Source organism: Mesoplodon densirostris, chromosome 1 (genome assembly GCF_025265405.1).
Source record: "Mesoplodon densirostris isolate mMesDen1 chromosome 1, mMesDen1 primary haplotype, whole genome shotgun sequence".
Taxonomy (NCBI): Eukaryota; Metazoa; Chordata; class Mammalia; order Artiodactyla; family Ziphiidae; genus Mesoplodon; species Mesoplodon densirostris.
This window is the reverse complement of record NC_082661.1, coordinates 158503060-158524222: the sequence shown is the minus strand read 5'-3', so window position 1 is coordinate 158524222 and position 21163 is coordinate 158503060. Positions and strand designations below refer to the sequence as shown.

The following is a 21163-nucleotide window of genomic DNA, read 5'->3' as shown; positions in this document are numbered from 1 at the left end:
CCTTAATTTCTGGCATAAAGCATGTACACTATGTATTTTCCTTTTCTTCCTTTATTTCCCTGCTCCCACACTAGCATCCCCAAGTGTCCCATATTCAGCCAGCTCACTCTCTTCCCACTCAGCCCTTCTCATCAGAAGCCAAGGAAATGGTTTCTTAAATAGTTTCTCTGCCTCTATTCTAACCTCTTCCCAATCAATCGCAGGACATGTTTATCCTAAAACAGATTGGATCAGCCACTTCTTATCACTTAAGGGAATGAAATCCAAATGTTTCTGCATGACCAACAGTGTCTTTCACAGCCTCCTGCCAGCTAGCTACAAACCATCTCATCTCCTGGTACACCTATTTCCTAGAAAATATCCTTCACTCATGTCTCGTACTTATTTTTCTTTCATGCCCAGTTCGTTTATCCATTTAAACCTGAAACATCACTTGGACCTCAACACACAATGAACCACTTAATCCCTCCTCTATAATTCCATGTCTTATGCTAAAATTCTTCATATTAAAATCTGTTCTGAGGGCGCTGTGTTTTCCTAAAAAATATAAAATGCCCTGCAACGTCCCTGTGAGTTCCCACTGTAATGTCCCGGGGCTCCTTGGTGCTATTTAGAAACTGCAGACTTAAGACTATTTTTGTCATTCATGTATTATTGTCAACTATTTTTTTTACATGGAACCTTAATGGACATTGTATTGTACATAGTAGGAGCTAAAATATATGTCAACTGAAGAAAAGGATTGGAAGGAACTCATCTAAAATTCACGTATAAAGTTTAAGAATTATGTGTAACAATGTTTAAAATGTTAATGTGATAATTGTAGCAGCCTGGTGACATATTATAACTTCTGAAGAAAAAAATATCTGTCCCAATGTCTCATAGGCATAGAGATAGGACTATAAACATATATACTACATTTATATGATGCAATAAGAAAATCAGCTTTACAGTAGGAATGGAGTTTACAAGTATCAGAAGTGATGGCTGGAAAAGAAAGATAAAGAGAAAAGACCAATTGTGGAGGATTTAGGAATCTAAACTCCAAATAAGGTACTTTTAGTAGAATTCAGGTTCATAGAAATTTATTCAAGGGAATATTGCATCCACGAAGGAAGCTGCAAACAATATATTCCTTAAGCAATATTTACACTGATATAAGTTTTTGTAATGACAAAACTTACTCATAGCAAAACAAACAAACAAACCTTAAGTTTGTTGACTTAAAATGTTATTCCCAAACATTGTCATCCTTCAGATGTCATTTCTCAAGCTACCATTTTATTCCTCTTATCCTCCCAAATGCAGGGGACTACATGCCCCAACATAGAAAATGTTTTTGATTTTTAAAATTTCCCTCATCTAATCAACTGTCTGACACCAAAATATTGGAGTCAAGTTAGATACAAACTCATAATAAAGAAATAAAGGTTTATTAAGAGTCCACCACGAGAAAATACTGTACTCACAGATTCCTGCTATAGAATTCTGGTCCCTGTACTTCCTTCTCTGACATCCCTCTTAAATGTTTTAAAATCCTTGCTTATGTACTGGATGTATCTGATTTGCTGTGCATGATTATTTCTAATCCATTTAAGAAATTCTCCAGTGCTGTTTATTTGAAATGTGTCTTAATTCCACTAAGAGACACTAAAGTGATAGTTCATGGGAATTCCATTTTGAAACTATTCTTAAGATATGGCGAAAGATTCATAGTCACAAATAGAAGGTTAACCACAGTACTTTAAATTTAAGAAATAATGTCTTATTGAGTGCCACGTTTGAAATGTCTGAAAAGTTCATGAATACACCCACCTATAAAGGTGTTCAATTATAGCTGCCAATGTTGCTCGGTTGACCCCAGGAAGAGTACGTATAAATGCTCCATATTTTTTAATTCTTTCCTTGTCATCTTGGGTATCTAGAGATTAAACACACACATGTAAAACTTGAGGCCTAACTAATCGTCTGTATTACCAATTTGCCATTTATCAATATTTTAAAACAACATTCACAATTGTTATTTCACTGACACAATCAAGTTTCAATAGAAAAACATTCAAACTTCTATAATTCTGTAAAAGTATTTACAAAAACATTCCAGGGCTATATGTCATAGTTCTTATACTTTGTAATTAAAAATGAAGCAGTTTCAAAACCCAGGGTTCTATTTTATCTTCAACTTTACAGACTACTGAATGTCAACTAAGAGGAATCTTTTCAATTAGTAAAAATTAGAATACAAATTGAAAAGATAAGCCAAAAGTATTTTAACTGTAGCTATGGAAAGATTTCACTATTTGTTATTTGAAAATGACATTTCTGACCTTTTTCCCTTGTGGAATCATAAAAATCTTCCCCAAACTATGAACCATCCCAGAACTATGAACTGTACCTTACCCCACAGATCCATGTAAGGTAGCTTTCACCAGCCCTGGAACCTTCAACTCTTTGGAGAAGGTAAGGGGACAGTGGAAGAAGTCATGTGTAGGCCCTGGAAACGATGATACAGAGAGGAGGATGGACCCTCTGCCTTAGTCATGGAGAGAAGGATGAGAAGGAATTACTCTCCGCCACCCTCCTAACCCCAAGAAGTCAAATACTTAGAGCAACTACACAGGAACCTCCAAAGTTCTGGAGTCTAGAAGATGTGCAGTGGTGGTCTGGTCTAACCTACTCCCTCACAGGGGAAATAGGAGACCTCTCTTCAAATAAATAACTTGTGTTGACTCTGTAACTCAAGGGGATTGCATTTATATATCCCCTCTCAATTCCCAACTACCTTTGGAAACAAGACTTTTTCATTTTCTGCTTAGCCCTACACATTCTATTAACAGAAAGCCAGCAGCACTTTATGATTCTTTGAAAGTACACAGTCACTCGTAAAGGGCATTCCGATTCCTGGGGAGGTAAGAGACTCTGTGACACATTTTTGAAGTATGCTCCTATTCAAAACTGCAACTGATAGCTCTTTTGTACTGACTTTGCCTGCACATGAGATCTATAAAAGTAAACATGGTCATATTAACTTAACTGTGCTGGTAGATGACTCTCTAAAAGCAAGAGGGGATGACACCCAAATGACATTCAAAGACGATACTAGAAGTGAATTAAGAACTTTCTGTCATCCCTGGTAAATTCCAAACATTTTCCCTTGTGTCATCCAGTTTCTAACTGTAGAGGTAATTGTATTTATTCAACAAAATGCAATTAATACTACTACGCTTATAACAAGTCATGCTATTACAGCATATTTTCACAAATCTTATAAGAATAAAATAGATGATATTTTCAAAATAAAGCTTAAGTAATTGGAAAGGAAAACTGAAGATAGATTTTAGGTCATATAGGAAACACAATGATCTATTCAACTAGCCACAGACTTCAGACAGTTTAATAGTGTTCTTAGAAGAAGAGGTCATATGTCATATAAATAGGTGCTATGCCACTGTAGGGCATTCTTCGCCTTGGGCTCACAGGACCCAAGAGAGCTCTCCTGTGAGTTCACCCAGAGAGTTCTAGTTTATTCTTGTCAGATCCAACAAAGGGCACTTTTCTGACAGGTCAGGGTGAGCTACATTGGATCTAAAAGTAAAGAACTTTTAACACTATTTGACCCAATAGTAGAAGCCTCCAAGTAAATGCTCAAGGATTCACATCCAAACGAAAGGTGAACACACTCCTCTCTGACACATGCTAATACTTCCCAACTACTTCCTGCTGGTAGATTGACAACAATGAAGACATCTCTGTCATGAAATTTGACAACTTCAGCAAAAGCATATTTGTCACAGATTTTTGATAAACGATTTTATAATGAAGACAAATTGTAATTCTTTATAAAATAGAGATACTATAAATAACTTCATGGTTATAAATTACAATAAAATCTTAAAACAAAAAATGAGGATGGCAGGGTAATTGGGCTTAAAAGATATATCATCTAATTCCATATTTTATATTCCAGAAAATTATACAATCAACTTTTCTTGTGATTAGAGTTAAACCTATTGATTTTAGAAGTATCAGGAAGTAACTATAAGACTTCTGAATTAGGCAGTTAAATTGTGAAAAGCTTTATTTTAATAACAATACTACTCTCTTCTTGCTGACACAAATAAGGGACATTCTTGGAATAATTTTTCAAACTGGATGTTTTATGACATTTCAAAATTAATCCCTTCAAATGTCATAGTTATGTTTTAGATTAAACAAATGCTTTCAATGAAAAAAACTTTCTCAATAGAGGGACATCATATAGTTAAACTCAAAGGTCATTTTATAAAAACATTTCTCAAAACAGATTAAATGTACAAGAGAGAAATATATTAGTAAATTATGGTATAATTCAATGATACATTTTAAAAACTGTAGAAAAATGAAGATTCAAAATTGTCATTTTGAAAGCATTGTAGATATATGGGAAATATTTTTGGTTTATTAATAAAATAAAGATGATATGTACATCATAGGCATGGGGACAAAGACTATAAAATAATGTGAAAAATGAAAATAGCTCTGTTAGAAATCTGGGATTAAAGGCAATGTTTATATTTAAAAATATTTATCATAATCTTTCTATAAAAAGAGTTATTTTGAATTAATTGATGTCAATATAGGTTTTACTAAAATCGATCTGACCCATTAACTTTTCTAGGGTCATTTCTTAAATAAGTTCTCTTACAGTGCAGCAAAGCTTTTTTCCTTCATTAGACAGAATCTAGAAAAAATAAAGAGTAAAAAAAAAAATTGTTTTGTAACTCTAAAGAGGTAGAATAAATGAAAAAGGAAAGCCAAACAGCCATATGGCAAAACTGTGTAAAACCAATCTTATATTAAAACTTTCATTTTAATCTTAATGAGAAAATTAACAGCCTACATGGACTTGACTATAACACTTCCAAAGTTAAGGCAAAGTAAGCACTAAGAAATCTACCGAGGGCCTCCCTGGTGGCGCAGTGATTAAGAGTCCGCCTGCCGATGCAGGGGATATGGGTTCGTGCCCCGGTCTGGGAGGATCCCATATGCCGCGGAGCGGCTGGGCCCGTGAGCCATGGCCGCTGGGCCTGCGCATCCGGAGCCTGTGCTCCACAACGGGAGAGGCCACAACAGTGAGAGGCCCGCATACCGCAAAAAAAAAAAAAAAGAAAGAAATCTACCGAAAACTAAGTATTACCATAAAACACTGTTTAGCAATTATCACCATAAATTTCTTTTGAGGCAGATATAAACAACTATTGATTGCACAATTTCTGTTCTGAACCATTATGTATATTGTTCCTTTCAATTAAATGTTCAGATTATCAAAGGAGATTTTAAAAATCTATTATCAAATGAGAAGGCAAGCCTTTATTCTATTCTATATTATATATGTTACCTAAGGTGGAGATCCAATATGGATAGAGCTCCTTAGTAAGAAGTGCGTCGTCAATGTCAGAGAGAAAACTCTTCAATACGCCCGTCACATCTTCAAGCTGATGTTTTCCAGCCCTCAATTTAAAGCTTCTTGCATCCTTTTTGAAACTCTCCAGGAGTTCACTTACATGTAAAGGATCACCATTCTTTTGATAGATATATTTGCACCCTAAACCTTTGTTAAAGAAAAAGAAAATGGTTATATGAAAAAAGTCTCAGGTCAAAATCCACTTTGATATCTTAAAAATAGGACCAATTTTTGTGCTGGAACAATGCACAAGACAAAATCATTATCCAAGAGCTGATATAAAAATGCATGAGAAAAAAAGAGCCCCTCCCCCCGCAACTTTAATATTTAAAATGTAAACCTGATGAACAACTATTTCATTCTCAGCTTTTCGTAAGTCTCTGGCCAGCCCTTTCCCTAGTCCTTCATAGCATCTTTTTCAAATGTTCTTTTACCACAAGTACCCTTCGCTTAGTCTCCCAGAATACGAATTTGCCTCCAGTTTCACTGACAAAAGTGAGGCTCTCTGGTATAAATTTCCTCAAGTCTCTGCACTCACATTTGTATATTAATTCTGTCTGTTCCCACCTTCACTTTCTTCTACATGAAGAGTTAGGTCATGTCCTTTTCAAAGTTACAGATTCATCAAGTTTCTCATATAAAATAAGAGGAGTAACAGTGGTTAACTGGAGGACGAGAAGTGATGATGGTGATATACAAACAAAAAAAAAATTTTAATCCTTTTTTGCCCCTCCCCCCAGGTCTCTTGTCTCTCTTCCTTCCAAAACTAATCTGAGTTTCCTATATTTATTCTTTCTCTCATCTCACATCCCTGTTAATCTTTCAGCCACATAATCTGGCTTTTGTGCCCAATTCCCACTGTATCAGGACCATCTTCATCAAGGATATCTATTTTCTAGATGCTTTTCAGTTTGTATGTGATAAGAATCCCTTGCAGTGTCTGACAATCCATTGAATCCCTGTTAAAATTCTGTTAATCTCAAGGTTTTCATGATGTCATGATTTTATCTTTTTTGCCCCTTCCTCTATGACTACTCTTCTAGTCTTCTATTTATTCTGCTATCTAGTATTTACTGATGATCACAGCAATCCATCCACAACTCTCTTCTCTGCTCCCCTACAAAATTCTCTGGATGAACCCATCCATCTTCATCACTTCAACTACTACATGTACATTTCCACTCAGGTTTTAATTCCTAAAATTTCAAATGCACACATGCACTTTAATATATATACTATATAAATAATACATGCAATACACACTATACTTATACATATGAACAAATTAATTCTCCTGCCCCATTCACTACTTCACCTCCCAATCCCAACATGTTCTTTATCTTGTTCCTATACCTCAGAATTTGGCATTGCTTCCTCCCCAGTCCTTTATAAGTCAGAACGTTTCTTTCTCACTTACCACATCAAACAAAAATGTCACAAATATTTTTCATCATGACTTCTCTCTCAAAAGTGTTCCCTTTTTCCATCCCTTGTCCTATTATTATTTTGTGCACCCAGTTCCTTACTATGTTATCACAACTCCCTGTCCTATTCCTGTGCAGCCCTCCAGTCTGCCTCGAAAATGACAACAGCATGGTCTGAGACACAGGTTGGCTAGTATTACCAACATGCTTAAAAATATGGATACAGCCCTCCCACTGCTTTGAGGGCAAGTTTGAGGATTTTATTATGATATATAAGACCCTACATGAATTTTCCTAACTAACTCTCCTGCCTCTTGTATTTGTCCACTCTTCTCACACTGAGTTCTGGCCACATTTAACTACCCCCAAGTTCCCTGGACAGACAACCTCTTTCATGACTCTGCACCTAGGCATACACTGTTTCCTCTTCCAGGAACTCCTATTCCCTCTTTCACTTAACTAGTTCCCATTTTCTCTTAGGACATGTGGTAGGTTCCATGCTTCACCCATGAAGCCATCCATGACCACCTCTACACTGGGTGAAATTCACCCCTAAACTGTGGACACCTGTACCAACCCCTGAACCTCTCTACCATAGAATTTTGTACACTTGAGATGTAACTGCCCACTTGTTTGTCTTTGATCCACAATCTGTAAACTCCTAGAAGGCAAAGATCATGTCTTATTTTCTGTACACAGCAGCTACACAGTTCCTAGAAGAACTCAGTAGGTACTTAGTAAATGACCACAGCAGAATAATAAGCAAAATCTACAAAAAAAAAAAAAATTGCCTAAGTTTCTGAGAGATATTGTTGCTGGTTGAGTGAATTTCTAATAGCTGGTACACAAGGTAAGTGAATGTGAATTTGAAGGTAATTTTGTTTACATAAATTAAATATATTCTCCAAAGAACTAACTACTGTAACTCATTAAAAAAATTAAAACTCTAAGAATTATTCTGTGAACTTGGTCAGATTCGAATCTTGACACCATGAGCACAAAAAATTGGCCTTAGATTTTAACCCAAAGATTAGGAAATTCAAAATAATTATGACCATAAAGGCTCTGAGCCAACCACTTGCATCCTATAATTATTGGGCATTTTCTAAGTTCATATCAAATCTTCCCTTGTATACATGCTAGTAATATTGGGGTTTTCTCCATGCTCTGCTCATTAAAAAAAAAAAAAAAAAGCTAAAAATACATGAAGACTTTTATTGGCTTTATTACTTTAATATGCAAGTTAATGTACCTTATGCTAGAGCTACAAAGTAGTTATAATGTATGAAATTTAGTTGAAAACAATCTAATGCTTAATGATTTTAAATTCAAATAAACACCACAAAGAAACTTCTGATTTCCCCAGAGAAACATTAAGCTGGATACGCTGAAGCTAGTCAAGTTATTTAAATCATTTGTCAGCTTAGGAAACACTTTATGCCATTATGAAATAAAGATGATTTGAAAATTCCCAATGAGGTTATGCTCTTGCGAAAACAGAATATGTGTGCAATTCATTTACACCTACAAAATGTAAATGCACTAATACTGAATTACTAATAAATGAAGATGATAACCTTCTTCTTCCCCCATTTTCAAATAAACAGATGATGACAGTTGATAAGAAAAATATAAACATACTATCAAGGGAAGGAACTTCATAGAGTAATCCCACATAATGTGATTACATACATATTTACAATAGCTATATAATTCAAACACAATAAATCTGAATATTAATGATAATTGTACTTGGATTACATATGAAATAACTAAAATACTTAAAATGGCACTCTCCCTAGGAGAAAATATATTAATATACACATATTCTAAACTTAATTTCCCAAAATTATTTTCTTCATAGCCTTTGTTATTTTTGACATTTTGTTTCACATCAGCTCATTTGGTTCTCAGACTGGAAGGCATGATTTATGGCTCTGTGTTTCACTCTTTACTCCCACTGTTCAATTTCCAGTATAAAACTCAGCAGCTAGCACACAACAGACACTTGATAAATAAAAAAAAAACCACAATGTTTTACTACAGCTCTTTCAATGATTACATTTTCTTTTCAAATTAAAAACACCCAAAGATACTTTTAATATTAGGAGAACAATGAAAGGTTAATATATCATTAGCTTCCAAAATACCAGATAATCGTTTTACTCTTTTCTGCATGTGCAATCTAAATCAATGGCACTTATCGACAGGTTAAAAGAAAAAACATATTTTTATATTAAAAATATAGTTAAGCAATTTATTTACTCTACCTTTTAGAGTATTAAAGAAATATGTAACAGAAGGAATTTTAAGAATGAATAGTAATTTGAAAATAAACATGAATAATAAAGGCATACTTTATTTAATTTTAGGCATAGCTAAAATACTACCATAGCATATTAAATTAAAATGAAGCTGCACATGTGGGTATAAATCAAGTTGGTTTTAACCTGCAAACTATTCATAAAAATATTTGTTACAATTAAGTCAAACTATCAGAGTTAATGGCCATGATTCTTAATATAAACATGTGACCAATAGCACGTTGAGTGGAACAAATACACATACACTTTGTATGCAGGCCAACAAAAAGTAAATTCTTTTACACATTGTCCCATAGTTTACCACTTCTAAAAACACACTGAGGCACCTCTGCGTTCCCCTAGATTTACTGTACAGTTATAACCTCTGAAAAGTACAATCTTAATCAATTTTTAATATACATTTTATAATATAGATTCTTCTACTATGTCATTTAAAATTTTTATGCATGTAAAGGAAGAAGGAAATGGTTAAGGCACATGATATAATTTAAATGAGCTTTATTGTGAGAAAGAATGGCATTTAGGCTGAAGAGTGATGACACTTTTATTTTTCACTGATGTACTTACAAAGGGCTCTAATTCAGTCCAATGGAGGTACCACTTAAAAACTGTAAATATGCTACTATGAGTTCAACGAGTTGAATAAAAACTTTGTGATACTTACCATACTGTGTAACAAATGCTATACAGCTGTTCACGATAATGGGAACGTCATTTTTGCTGAGCTGCTGATCTTGTAATGCATTCCCATCTGTACCTGCTGCTTTTTCAATTGCAGTATGCCAGACTGTGAAATCTAACTTGGTATGCCCATGGATGTATAATGTTCTGTAAGGTTTCAAAAATATTTCAAATTATAATTTTGTCTTTTAAAAATTCTTAACTTCTACACAGATTATCCTTAGATCCATATAAATGGGGTCTTGTCTCATCCATCAGAATAAAACCCCTCTGGGGACGTCCCTGGTGGTCCAGTGGTTAAAAATCCATCTTGCAATGCGGGGGAAGATGGTTTGATCCCTGGTCAGGGAACTAGGACCCCACATGCCGCGGGGCAACTAAGCCTGCGCACCGCAACTACTGAGCCCGCACACAACAACTAGAGAGGCCACGCACCACAATGAAAGATCCCACGTGCCGCAACTAAGACCTGACACAGCCGAAGATAAATAAATAAATAATAATAAATAAATATATTTTAAAAAAGAGGAAGAAAACCCCTCTACCACCAGCTTCCACTCACTCAATCCCTCTTTGCATGTACAGTCATGTCTCTCTCTACATAGAGTCCAGGAAGTTCCCTGAACTTGTGGTCTCGCCTCCTTGCCTCCTTTCATTTCCCCTTTCATTCTGTTTCTGAATAACTAAACAGAAACCCTTCTAGCAAGCATCGCCTGTGACTTCTCATGGATATTTGGGGCTATATTTTTCAAGATTTTAGAACTGTTTGATGACTTCGTTCCTTAAAAAAAAAAAAAAAAAAAAAAAAAAGGAAAAAAAATACCACCCAATTCGGCTTTTGTAGCACAATTCTTCCTGGCTTTTCCTCCTATCTTTCTGGTGCCTCAATTTCTTTCCCAAGCTCACTTCCTGTTTCTGAAAATGAAGTTGTAACCTCAGTGCACTCACATGAACTCCAAGGACTCTCCAGGGACATGTCATTCAGGTCAGTGGTTGCATCCCCCATATATAAGCTGGTAACTCCCAAATCCCTATTCTCCAGGCAATAACTGTCTCACAAATCAGATCTCTATGTGATTGAAAAGTAAGAGCATAAAGCAGCTAAGAGAGCGGGAAATCCAATCAATTCCCAAACTCAAGTTTTAGCTCTGCACTCCCTTTATGACTTTGGAGAAGTTATCAAGCTTCTTTCGTTCTCAGTTTCATTACTGGCACAATGAGAATAATAATAAATGTAATATTAGTAAATAATAAAACATAATACTAATTAATGTTGATTTTTGGACATCTTCACCTTAAGGTGCCACAAGCATCTCAAACCTTTATCCCTCCTCATACCAAACCAGTACTACTTTCTCCACTTATCCCACCAGATATTTAGGATTCATTAACTGTATATTGGTCCACCCCCACTCTCACCCCATCACTGCCACATGAATTCAGTCACAAAATTCTGTTCATTCCAGTTCCCTGACATTATGTTCTGCCTCCTCTTTATTTGAACGTCACTTTCTTTCAGGTCTTTGTACTGCTCCTTGAAATTACTAAAACCCCTCCAAACAAAATTCATTTCCCAATTCTCCACCTCTCTAGTCCCTGCTCCCCAAGATTGCCAGAATGATCTTTCTAAAATACGAAGCTAATGACATCACTTCCTAATCACTGTCCTTCCACAGCAGCTCTGGAGTTTTCAAGATTAAAAGGCCCTCATGATCTGGCCCATATTTTCCCCTCCAATTTTGCCATTCCAGGAAGTAAGGAAGGGAGGGAAGGAGAGAGGAAGGGATGGAAGGGAAGAAAGGGAGGGGAGGGAGGGAGGGAGGGAAGGAAGGAAGGAAGGAAGGAAGGAAGGAAGGAAGGAAAGAAGGAAGGAAGGAAGGAAGGAAGGAAGAATTAACATGTTCTTGTCTTCATAATAAATTCTTCCGGCTCTTTGGCTGGTTACTCCAGCTCCTTCCCCACCGGTGTATTCAAGGTAACCCTCGCTGACACTCCATCCCCATCTCTCTCCATCCAATGCTTATTGTGTACCAGGCGTCCTTTCTTAATCCTGAACATCCACTCTACCCACCATCATATCGCCTGCTCTATCTGTGTGAATGTTTTAGCCGCTACACCCCAAACTTTGTACAAGCAAAGACAGCATTTCAGCATCAATAGCCTTTAGCATAGCACGAGGTATTTAGTGGGTAAATAAGTTTTAATGTTCTATCACTAGATATAAAATTTGACTTGAAACACAAAGTAATCGTTGATGTATTTAAGTATAAAACTATTTAATTTTCATTTCAGACTATGAGACAGCTACTTTGGATTCAACCCAAAGAGAGAGGAATGAGCTGCTTGAACTCTGGATTGTTTTGGTTTCTTGTTTTTTGGGCAGGGGGCGGGTAATGTTTCACATTCCTGATAATTCATTGGCCCTAATTTAAAAAGAAAACAAAAGTACTCCTTTCTGTCCTTCGGTTTCTTTTCTTGAAATGCTCCTCTAAGAAGATAAAGCTACTGGCACCCCACTCCACTCACTTCTAACATCTTCTGAACTTGCTGTAACTTCTTCTTCAGTGACACTGGTGCCCGTAATCTTCATCTCTTTTCTCCTGGCATCTCTATCTATTGTTTTTATTTTCCACACCACCACAACAGCCTTGACCTCCGGGTCTTATAATTTTCTTTTTGAAGAATTCTGATACTTGCTCTAATACTCCTGACATACCTTAGCCTTACATCATCTTTAGCTCAAAAACATTCTACTGCTGGGCATATTTGTCTAAATGAAACTACATAACCTGGGTAATTTCCTTGAGGAATATCAAGCCCCTACATTATGTAGACTTAATCAAAATTACCTCTTGCTAAATTAAGGAGTTTAGATAAAGAGAAAATTTTAACTCTTTTTGAGTCTTGGTTTTTTTTTATCTGATAATTAAGCTCTGAATATGAGACAAAAATCTTTGAAAAGGTGTGCTTATAAACAAACGACAATTAGTATTTGAGCAAGCAGTAAAAGAAATCCAAAAGGTAATGGCCTTCCTATGATAGCAGTATAATTCTGCCGTTAACTGTAAATGTTTCCAACTTCAAATTTTCTTTCTAACCTGAAGAAATCCTGTGATGACAAGTTTAGCTGTCTGCTTGTGAGCTAGTGAAGGGTAGAATGAGTAATGACAAGTTAACTCCTGAGTCCACTTGTCAAAGGCTGAATCCTAAAATACATCATCTTGTGCAGTAGATGTTTGACATTTAATAGCATCTGTTCAACAGCTTTCCTCTCTGATGTTATCTAAACTCTGTGCACATTGAATAAAGCATCAAAAGATATTTTTAACACAAATGCTGGCCAACTTGGTGATTTCAAGTGTTATCAAACAACAATTTTACATTTCTGGATAACGATTCCAAAGAAATAGGAATTTATATCTTGAAAATCTGCAAGTTCTTTTAAAGAACTCTAATTATAGAAAAATAAATTTTCCTAACTGTACATTCCCCAAGCCTAAATTTTAAACGGTACTTCAAAGCCATATAAAAAAAAAATCCCTATATCCTATAATGAGTTAAGACAGTTCAATAAGACCTAGAAACCAAGTCCCAAGTCTAATAAAAACAACTTTCTCAAAACTGTAATATAATAACCACAATGTAGAGACTATCATATTTGAGCTTGGTTTACTGACAAGAACCAGAACAAATGATAGGATCTATAAATATAGCTGTATGAAAAATAAATTCACCTTTATAAAAAACATTTTAAACACAACTAAAAAACAAAAACAACACATTCCACAAACATGACTAAAGAAGATAATATCCTAGGCATTTATACAGAAATAAAAAAACTGAGTCTTGTAGTATAAGTCAGCATGTTTGACCAAAAAATACTTATTTTGCTTTCATTTCTGGAAGATCTTTTTGCTGGATAGAGTATTTTAGGCTAATAGCTGCTGGTTTGGTTATTTTGTTTCCCCCCTGCCCCCAACACATTAAAAGATTTTATTATACTATCTCCTGGCTTGCACTGCTTCTGACAAGACATTCTCATCTTTGTCCCCTATTTTTAATGTGTCATTTTTCCTCTGGTACTTTTTTTTTTTTTCTTTTTGAGGTATGCGGGCCTCTCACTGTCGTGCCCCCCCCCCCCCCCGTTGCGGAGCACAGGCTCCGGACGCGCAGGCCCAGCGGCCATGGCTCACGGGCCCAGCTGCTCCGCGGCATATGGGATCCTCCCAGATCGGGGCACGAACCCGTATCCCCTGCATCGGCAGGCGGACTCTCAACCACTGTGCCACCAGGGAGGCCCTGACCCAATTTCTTTTTATGGCTGAGTTATACGCCATTATATATATGTACCACATCTTCTTTATTCATTCATCTGTTGATGGACATTTAAGTTGTTTCCATGTCCTGGTTATTGTAAATAGTGCTGTAATGAACATTAGGGAACATGTGTCTTTTTGAATTATGGTTTTCTCAGGGTACATGCCCAGTAATAGTATTGCTGGGTCATATGGTGGTTCTGTTTTTAGTTTTTTAAGGATCCTCCATACTGTTCTCCACAGTGGCTGTATCAATTTACATTCCCACCAACAGGGCAAGAGGGTTCCCTTTTCTCTGCACTCTCTCCAGCATTTATTGTTTGTAGATTTTCTGATGACGGCCATTCTGACCGGTGTGAGATGATACCTCATTGTAGTTTTGATTTGCATTTCTCTAATAATTAGTGATGTTGAGCATCTTTTCATGTGCTTCTTGGCCACCTGTATATCTTCTTTGCTGAAATGTCTAGTTAGGTCTTCTGCCCATTTTTTGATTGGGTTGTTTGTTTTTTTGATATTGAGTTGCATGAGCTGTTTGTACATTTTGGAGATTAATCCTTTGTCCACTGGTTCATTTGCAAATACTTTCTCCCATTCTGTGAGTTGTCTTTTGGTCTTGTTTATGGTTTCCTTTGCTATGCAAAAGATTTTAAGTTTTATTAGGTCCAATTCACTTATTTTTGTTTTTATTTTCATTACTCTAGGAGGTGGATCACAAAAGATCTTGCTGTGATTTATGTCAAAGAGTGTTATCTTTTACAATATTTATAATATTTTTAAATTACTGTTTATATTCTTTGCTAATTCCATTATCTTTCTCATTTCTGGGTCTGTTCTTATCAACTGATTTGCAGCTTTTTCACTTTGCTAGTAACTTTTACTGTATGCTAGACATCATTCAGTGCCAGGATTGTGTCTTCCTTTAAAGGGTGTTGATGTTTGTTTTGGGATCTTTTGCCTATTTGACCTCAGGTAACTAAATGACTTGTGAAGAGGTCTGTTTTTAAGCTTAGTAAGGTAAAAATGGAGCAGCCTTTACCTGAGGGCTGGTTTAGCCTTAATACTCTGGAATTACCTTTCTGGAGTCTTTACAAATGCTCTGTGTGTTAATGAAGTCTATCTAACTTGGCTAGATAAAATTTGAACCCACTCCAGCAGTGTCTAAACTCTGGGAATTGTTCAACTCACAGCACACCCTGGGAGTATTTCTACCTGGAGTTTCAACCTGCAAATATGCAGGTTTGTATTGAGCTGAAGGTGGAAGGGAACTCCTTTGAAGATTTCTGAAGCTCTTGCTCTGCACATCTCCCCCTCTGCTCTGTACTGTATCCTGCAATGTTTAGCTACCACAGATTCCCCTATCTCTATAGGGGAAACCAATATAGCAAAACCTCTTCAATATAGCAAAACTACCACATTCTGCTTGGGTTCCCCCATTCCCTGTGCCAGGGACTGATAAGAAGCCAAGGTGATCTTAACCCTTATGTCACTTGTTTCCCTTCTCTCCATGATCACAATCCTGGGATACCTATTGTCCTAAAGTCTGAAAATAGTTCATCTCATATGTTTTGTCTAGTTTTCTAGTTGTTTAAAGTGAGAGGGCATGTTCCATACCAGCTATTTCTTCATGGACAGAAATGGGAGTCCAGAACATTTTATTCAGTCATTGCATCCATAAATCATCCTCATCTTAGTTTATAGAGAAACAGTAGTTTTTTCCCCATACCTTCAGATAAGAAACTGCTGCACAGTGATGGAATATTAGCCAGAAAGAGGCAAACAATTATTAAGAAAATCTGCAGATGCAGAGACTGTATCACAGAATAATGAAGAATGAAATATTAGCTTAACTAGCTTGTTTCCTCTGAAGCCAACAGTTTAGTAAAAAGTGTCAAGGCACACTATTCCCTAAGAAAGACAAAGCCTCCAAGTTTTCAATTTCATCTCTATATAGTATTAGGCAATCACCTATAGGAATGTGAGAAACAACCCTGTTTCAAGTCTCCTTAAAAAAAAAAAAAAAAAAGCTGTCTTTACCCTTGTAAAGAGCCTGCAATCCTTTCCAGAACAACAGAATCCTTTCCAGAATTACATTTAATTGATAATTCTAATATGGTATCAATCTATCTCACCAGGTCTACTCTCTCATGCTTCCTCCTTAAGAACTGAAGGTTAAGGCTGAGCTGGACTGAAGTTGTACCCTAGCCTATCCAATTTCTCTGAAACTATCGTTTCCACCTCTTTGAAGATCTTTGTGTCTCAACCCCTCATTTTTTTCCTACTCTAATCCTACCTAGGATTCCAGAGCCACTTAAATATACTTTTTCTTAAAAAATAAAAGTGATTATCTTGATCTCATTTATCTAGAAGGGATCTTCTCATTCTTTTGTATTTTTTCACACCATATTGCATTTATTTGTTCATAAGCTTACATTCTAGTATATGGGAGGTGTCTTGAACTGAATGAAATACATTTTTGAAGAAAATAATATATACTTTAAAATCCACCTTTTATTAAATAGGCACACATTCCCTTTATCGTGATTCTCTTTAACAAACAAACAAAAAATCACCTTATAATGTAAGTTTGAATTGTCCCTTTCTTTCTGCAAAACCTGCGGGGGTGGTGAGAGAAGAGTGTCTGGTTTGCTTTGGCAACATTCAGATTAAACTATCTCTGCAAATTAAATCATCAGAAACTTACAAAAGCAGCCAAGCTGATATTGTGGGCAATCAGCTACTGTTTAATTTGCAATTAAATGCACAATTTAGAAACCACTTTAAGATAATTCACCCTGGAGGGTATTGCTAACATATCAGCTGCTATAAAACACAATTCAAGGAGGGAAAAAAAAATCACATGAATAAGCTGATATGAAATAAGAATCTTCAACTTAGGGTATTAATCATCCAAACTGAGAAAAGTAGTCTGTCCCATAATTGTGAAACATATCGATAAAATGTTTATTCCTCAGTGTCGACTTCTTTATGTCTGGAATTTGCAGTTAAAACTGGATGTCATCAGGCTTGGGAGCCGTCAAGTGCTTCATGCTTTACTATAGGTCAACTAAACAATCTTAAAAAATTTAAAACAAACAAACAACAACAAAAAGCTAGGCTGTTCTGTTTCTGATTAACACAGATGAGTTATTCATACTGTGTTTATTACAACTAACAGCCTTTCTATAAAAGCTTAATAATAGGTGTCTTTGACAAACGAGCAGGAAGCTACAGAATGTGAGATGGTGCACACAGTAACTTATTTATCAGAAAGAGATACACAGAGAATGTGGGCCAAGTGCAGAAATAGCTTTTAAATTTTATGAAAAGGATGCTGTAATCTACTGAATACTTCACTCACAGTGGATATATAACCTACTGTCCAGAAAAGTGCCTTCTGACCTCAGCAGGGTCCAGGACATTCACTGACTAACAATGGGTATTCAAAAACATGATTTCTTTCTTTCTTTTTTTTTTTTTCTACACCAAGAAAAGCACAGAATCTAAGTCCCAATAACAGCATCAAATATCATGGCAGAAAGCCTTAAGTGTAATCAAGAAAGCTTTATTTTCCAAAATAATAATTTTTAAAGTATACAAAGAATACACATTAAAGCGACACCATCTGGAGCACCTTCTGCTTAGAGCTTTTCAGAGCAAAAATGCTCTGTGTGTGGAAAATATTATTGCAATATTTTTCTGTCTAAAGACACTCATGCTATGTATATAGAGAAAATTACCATGAAGATTAAAATATATATCTAGTGACTATATTCAGTGGATGGTTATCAAGTTATGAACTAGTCATGGGGTTCATTCTCTTGCCTTTAAGAAACATTAATATATTTTAACATTTTAATCAAGGGTAGACAAGGGCAGAGAAAATATGTGAAATTAATTCTTTAAGTTTATTTATGATTTGTAGCTCTGGTTCAAGCTGTTACTAGCAAAAAATAAAGGTTAAAACTTATAGCTAGTTGGTTTCTCTTTCTTTCAATTCTTCTCCCTATCTTTATATGCCACCAACATGAATAATTAGAAGTTGTTTTATTTCTTAAAGCCACAATTTTGTCTGTCATTGACAAGTCTACTGCAATCGACTGTACTTTACAGTCGGTATTTCCCAAGGGGCTAACAGATCAAAAGACAGATGAAAAATAGGGCAATGCAATGAAATTCTCTTATTTTTACATGATATTAAAACAGACCTTAAACCATTACATCTATAATTAACTGGCTTTGTTTGAGTACTGGGAGAGAAGTACAGTACATATTCCCTATTTTGGTAAGTGATAAAACCATTCATAAAGTCACCCAGGCCAAAAGCTCAGGAGTCATCCTTATTTTCTACTTCACAAAACAACTGAAAACCAGCAGATTGATTGAAAACCAACAGATTGGTCTCTCTCTCAACATCCCACCACCAAATCTAGAAAGCTACCAACAGCCAAAACCATCCATCAATTCCTCTTTTCTTCCTGTTAGAATTGAGGGACCTGTCCTGTTGTCCTCTCTCTTATACCTTCACTCTTCTCCTTTTTTTCTTTAAATCTCTGCTCCATCAAAATGTTTTAGATGGCACAAGTTCAAGCCATCTAAAACAAAATTGCACATACATTCCCTTCCTGGGTCAAATCCCTTTCACCTCATTAATCCTATTAACCTCCAGACATCCTAGACCAACTGGTTATCTAATCTGATCCTGTTCCCAGCCCGACTCTAATCCAGTTTCTGCTTTATCACTTCTGTTCTCCACAGAGTCCCCAGATGGACTCCCTGTCACTTACCAATGGAGTATCTGTCCTCATCAGATAGCACCTGACACTTTTGACTATTCCTTCCTTCTTGAAACACCCTCTTCCCGGGCTTGGTGCCACATTCTCTCTTGGTCTCCTGCTTCACTCTCTGGATAAACTAGCTTTACACCCCATGATAGCTATTCCTCTCTGACAACCATCCCCACCTCCAACTGACCTGTATTCACCAAGGCTCCCACATGTTACTTCTTCCCTTCTCACTCTGTAGACTCTCCCTAGGTGATTTCACTTTCTTTCTTCTATATGTGGGTAACTCCAAAATCTATATCCCCACCCCATTAACCAATCAGGACTGTCAGATCCATAAATATAACTCCCTCCGAGCAACTTTTCCTTAGCTGTTTATAAGCATTTCATGTTCAATATGTTGAAAATCAAACTCATTATCTCCCCAGCTCTCTCCCAGACCTGCTCTTTTTCCATTTTTCCCTATCTCAAGTCCGTTTATTTACATATGTATATACATATCCACATATATGTACACACACGTGTGAATGTGTGTGTATAAATATATAGACATATGGGTCCCTGTTCAGCACCACACAAGGTGCTCTGGACACCTGCAGGCTCTTTGTTACATCAAAGATTACAACCTAGTGCACTAACCATCTCCCAGGTTGATTCTTTATTCACACTTCTAACCTCTCTTCTTTCTGCTTCATCTTTAATTATGTAAGCATTGTATGGATACATTTTTTTAATAAAATAACTTTTTAAGTTCTCTAATAAAATTTTTATTTTCTAATAAAATGTTGAAATTTTAATTTCTAGTGACTTATATTATTTATCCAGGCTTCTAGTACATTTGATGACAATTCTTGAGAGTGATCTACACAAAAGTATTGGTAAATTAATACTTAACACTGTTAAAAAGAAGAAATATTTAGGTTGTTAAGTTAAAAAATGACCTTACCTTGATGTCAAAATGGATTACTGTCCTCAATATCATATAGGCACTGGAAGGCTAAGTGCTTAAAATAGTGGCTAGTACATGGTAAGTTCTATACATTGGTGTCATTGTATTATTGTTATCTGAATATTATTGACTTGAAGAAAACAGGGAAAGCAAATGAAACCAAGATATAAGCATGTGATAAACATAGTTGTTTTCAAATGGTGCCTTTGTATGGCAGCTATTCAAAGAGATCCAAGGAAAATACCTTAGTTTTATATTTGCCCCTGTATTTCTCCTACTCTCCTCCTGACACATTCTCTGTTCTTTCCTTTCACAAAAATGCTTTCAGCGTAACTAGTTGATAACACATGTAGATTAAAAACTTTAAATTATCAAAAACAAAATTACACAGCTTTGACCATTATTTTGGAATTCTATTAGTTTTTAACTATTCCATGAACTCAGAGTGTATCTGAATTCACCTCCTGATTCCTGTTGCCCAGGGGAAAGGTCAAGATGTCACAAAGTAACAAAACATCTAGTCTTCTGGCTTCCTTATCTAGCATTCATGAGGGAGTGCACTGCATCTTTATCTCCAGCTGCAACCTCTCCACTTAATTCCAGGCTTGTATATCCAAATGCCCACTCACCAGCTCCACTTTGCTTTCAAATAGACATTTCAAAATTATTATTTCCAAAACCAAATTCTTGGCCTACTACCCTAAACTTACTAGTATCCTACCTCTATTCTCAATGTACTTTTTATCTCAAAAAAACAGCACCATTCATCATTTATGTAAATGCTAAGGCCAAAAACTTTGGGGTCATCCTTGACTCTCAGAGTCATTGAATCCATCAACAGACCTGCTCACCTCCACCCTCACAGTAGATCCTACACTCAATACTATGTCATTAGGAAGTCACGTTTTGCCTGGCCTCTGCAGCATCATCCTACCTGGATGCTCAGTTTCACTCCTGTCCTCCAAAAGCAATTCATCTGAATCACAGTAGTCATTTAAAAACATAAGTCAGATGATTCCACTTCCTGGCTCTCAAATCAAGCAGCTTCCCATCATGCTTAGAATAAAATTCAAATCATTTTTACATATAATGGCCTGTAAGGCCCTATATGTTCTGGCCCAGGGATATCTCCACAATCATTTCTTCCCACTGTCACTCATTCAAATTTCCCCAGCCACAGCAGCTTCCTTGAAGACCCTGAACATTCCAAGCACAACACAGCCTTGGGGTCTTCAAAATACC

General features: G+C 36.1%; 1 protein-coding gene across 1 annotated transcript in view; it reads right to left on the bottom strand.

The window, feature by feature from the left end:
- ARAP2 (ArfGAP with RhoGAP domain, ankyrin repeat and PH domain 2) overlaps nucleotides 1-21163 on the bottom strand; it is a 191989-nt gene that overhangs the window by 77294 nt on the left and 93532 nt on the right. The window contains exons 19-21 of the mRNA XM_060091555.1: nucleotides 9856-10019; nucleotides 5378-5590; nucleotides 1816-1921 (exon numbers count right to left, since the gene is read on the bottom strand). Of these exons, the coding sequence (XP_059947538.1) occupies nucleotides 1816-1921; nucleotides 5378-5590; nucleotides 9856-10019 (483 nt within the window). The remainder of the gene's footprint in view (nucleotides 1-1815; nucleotides 1922-5377; nucleotides 5591-9855; nucleotides 10020-21163) is intronic.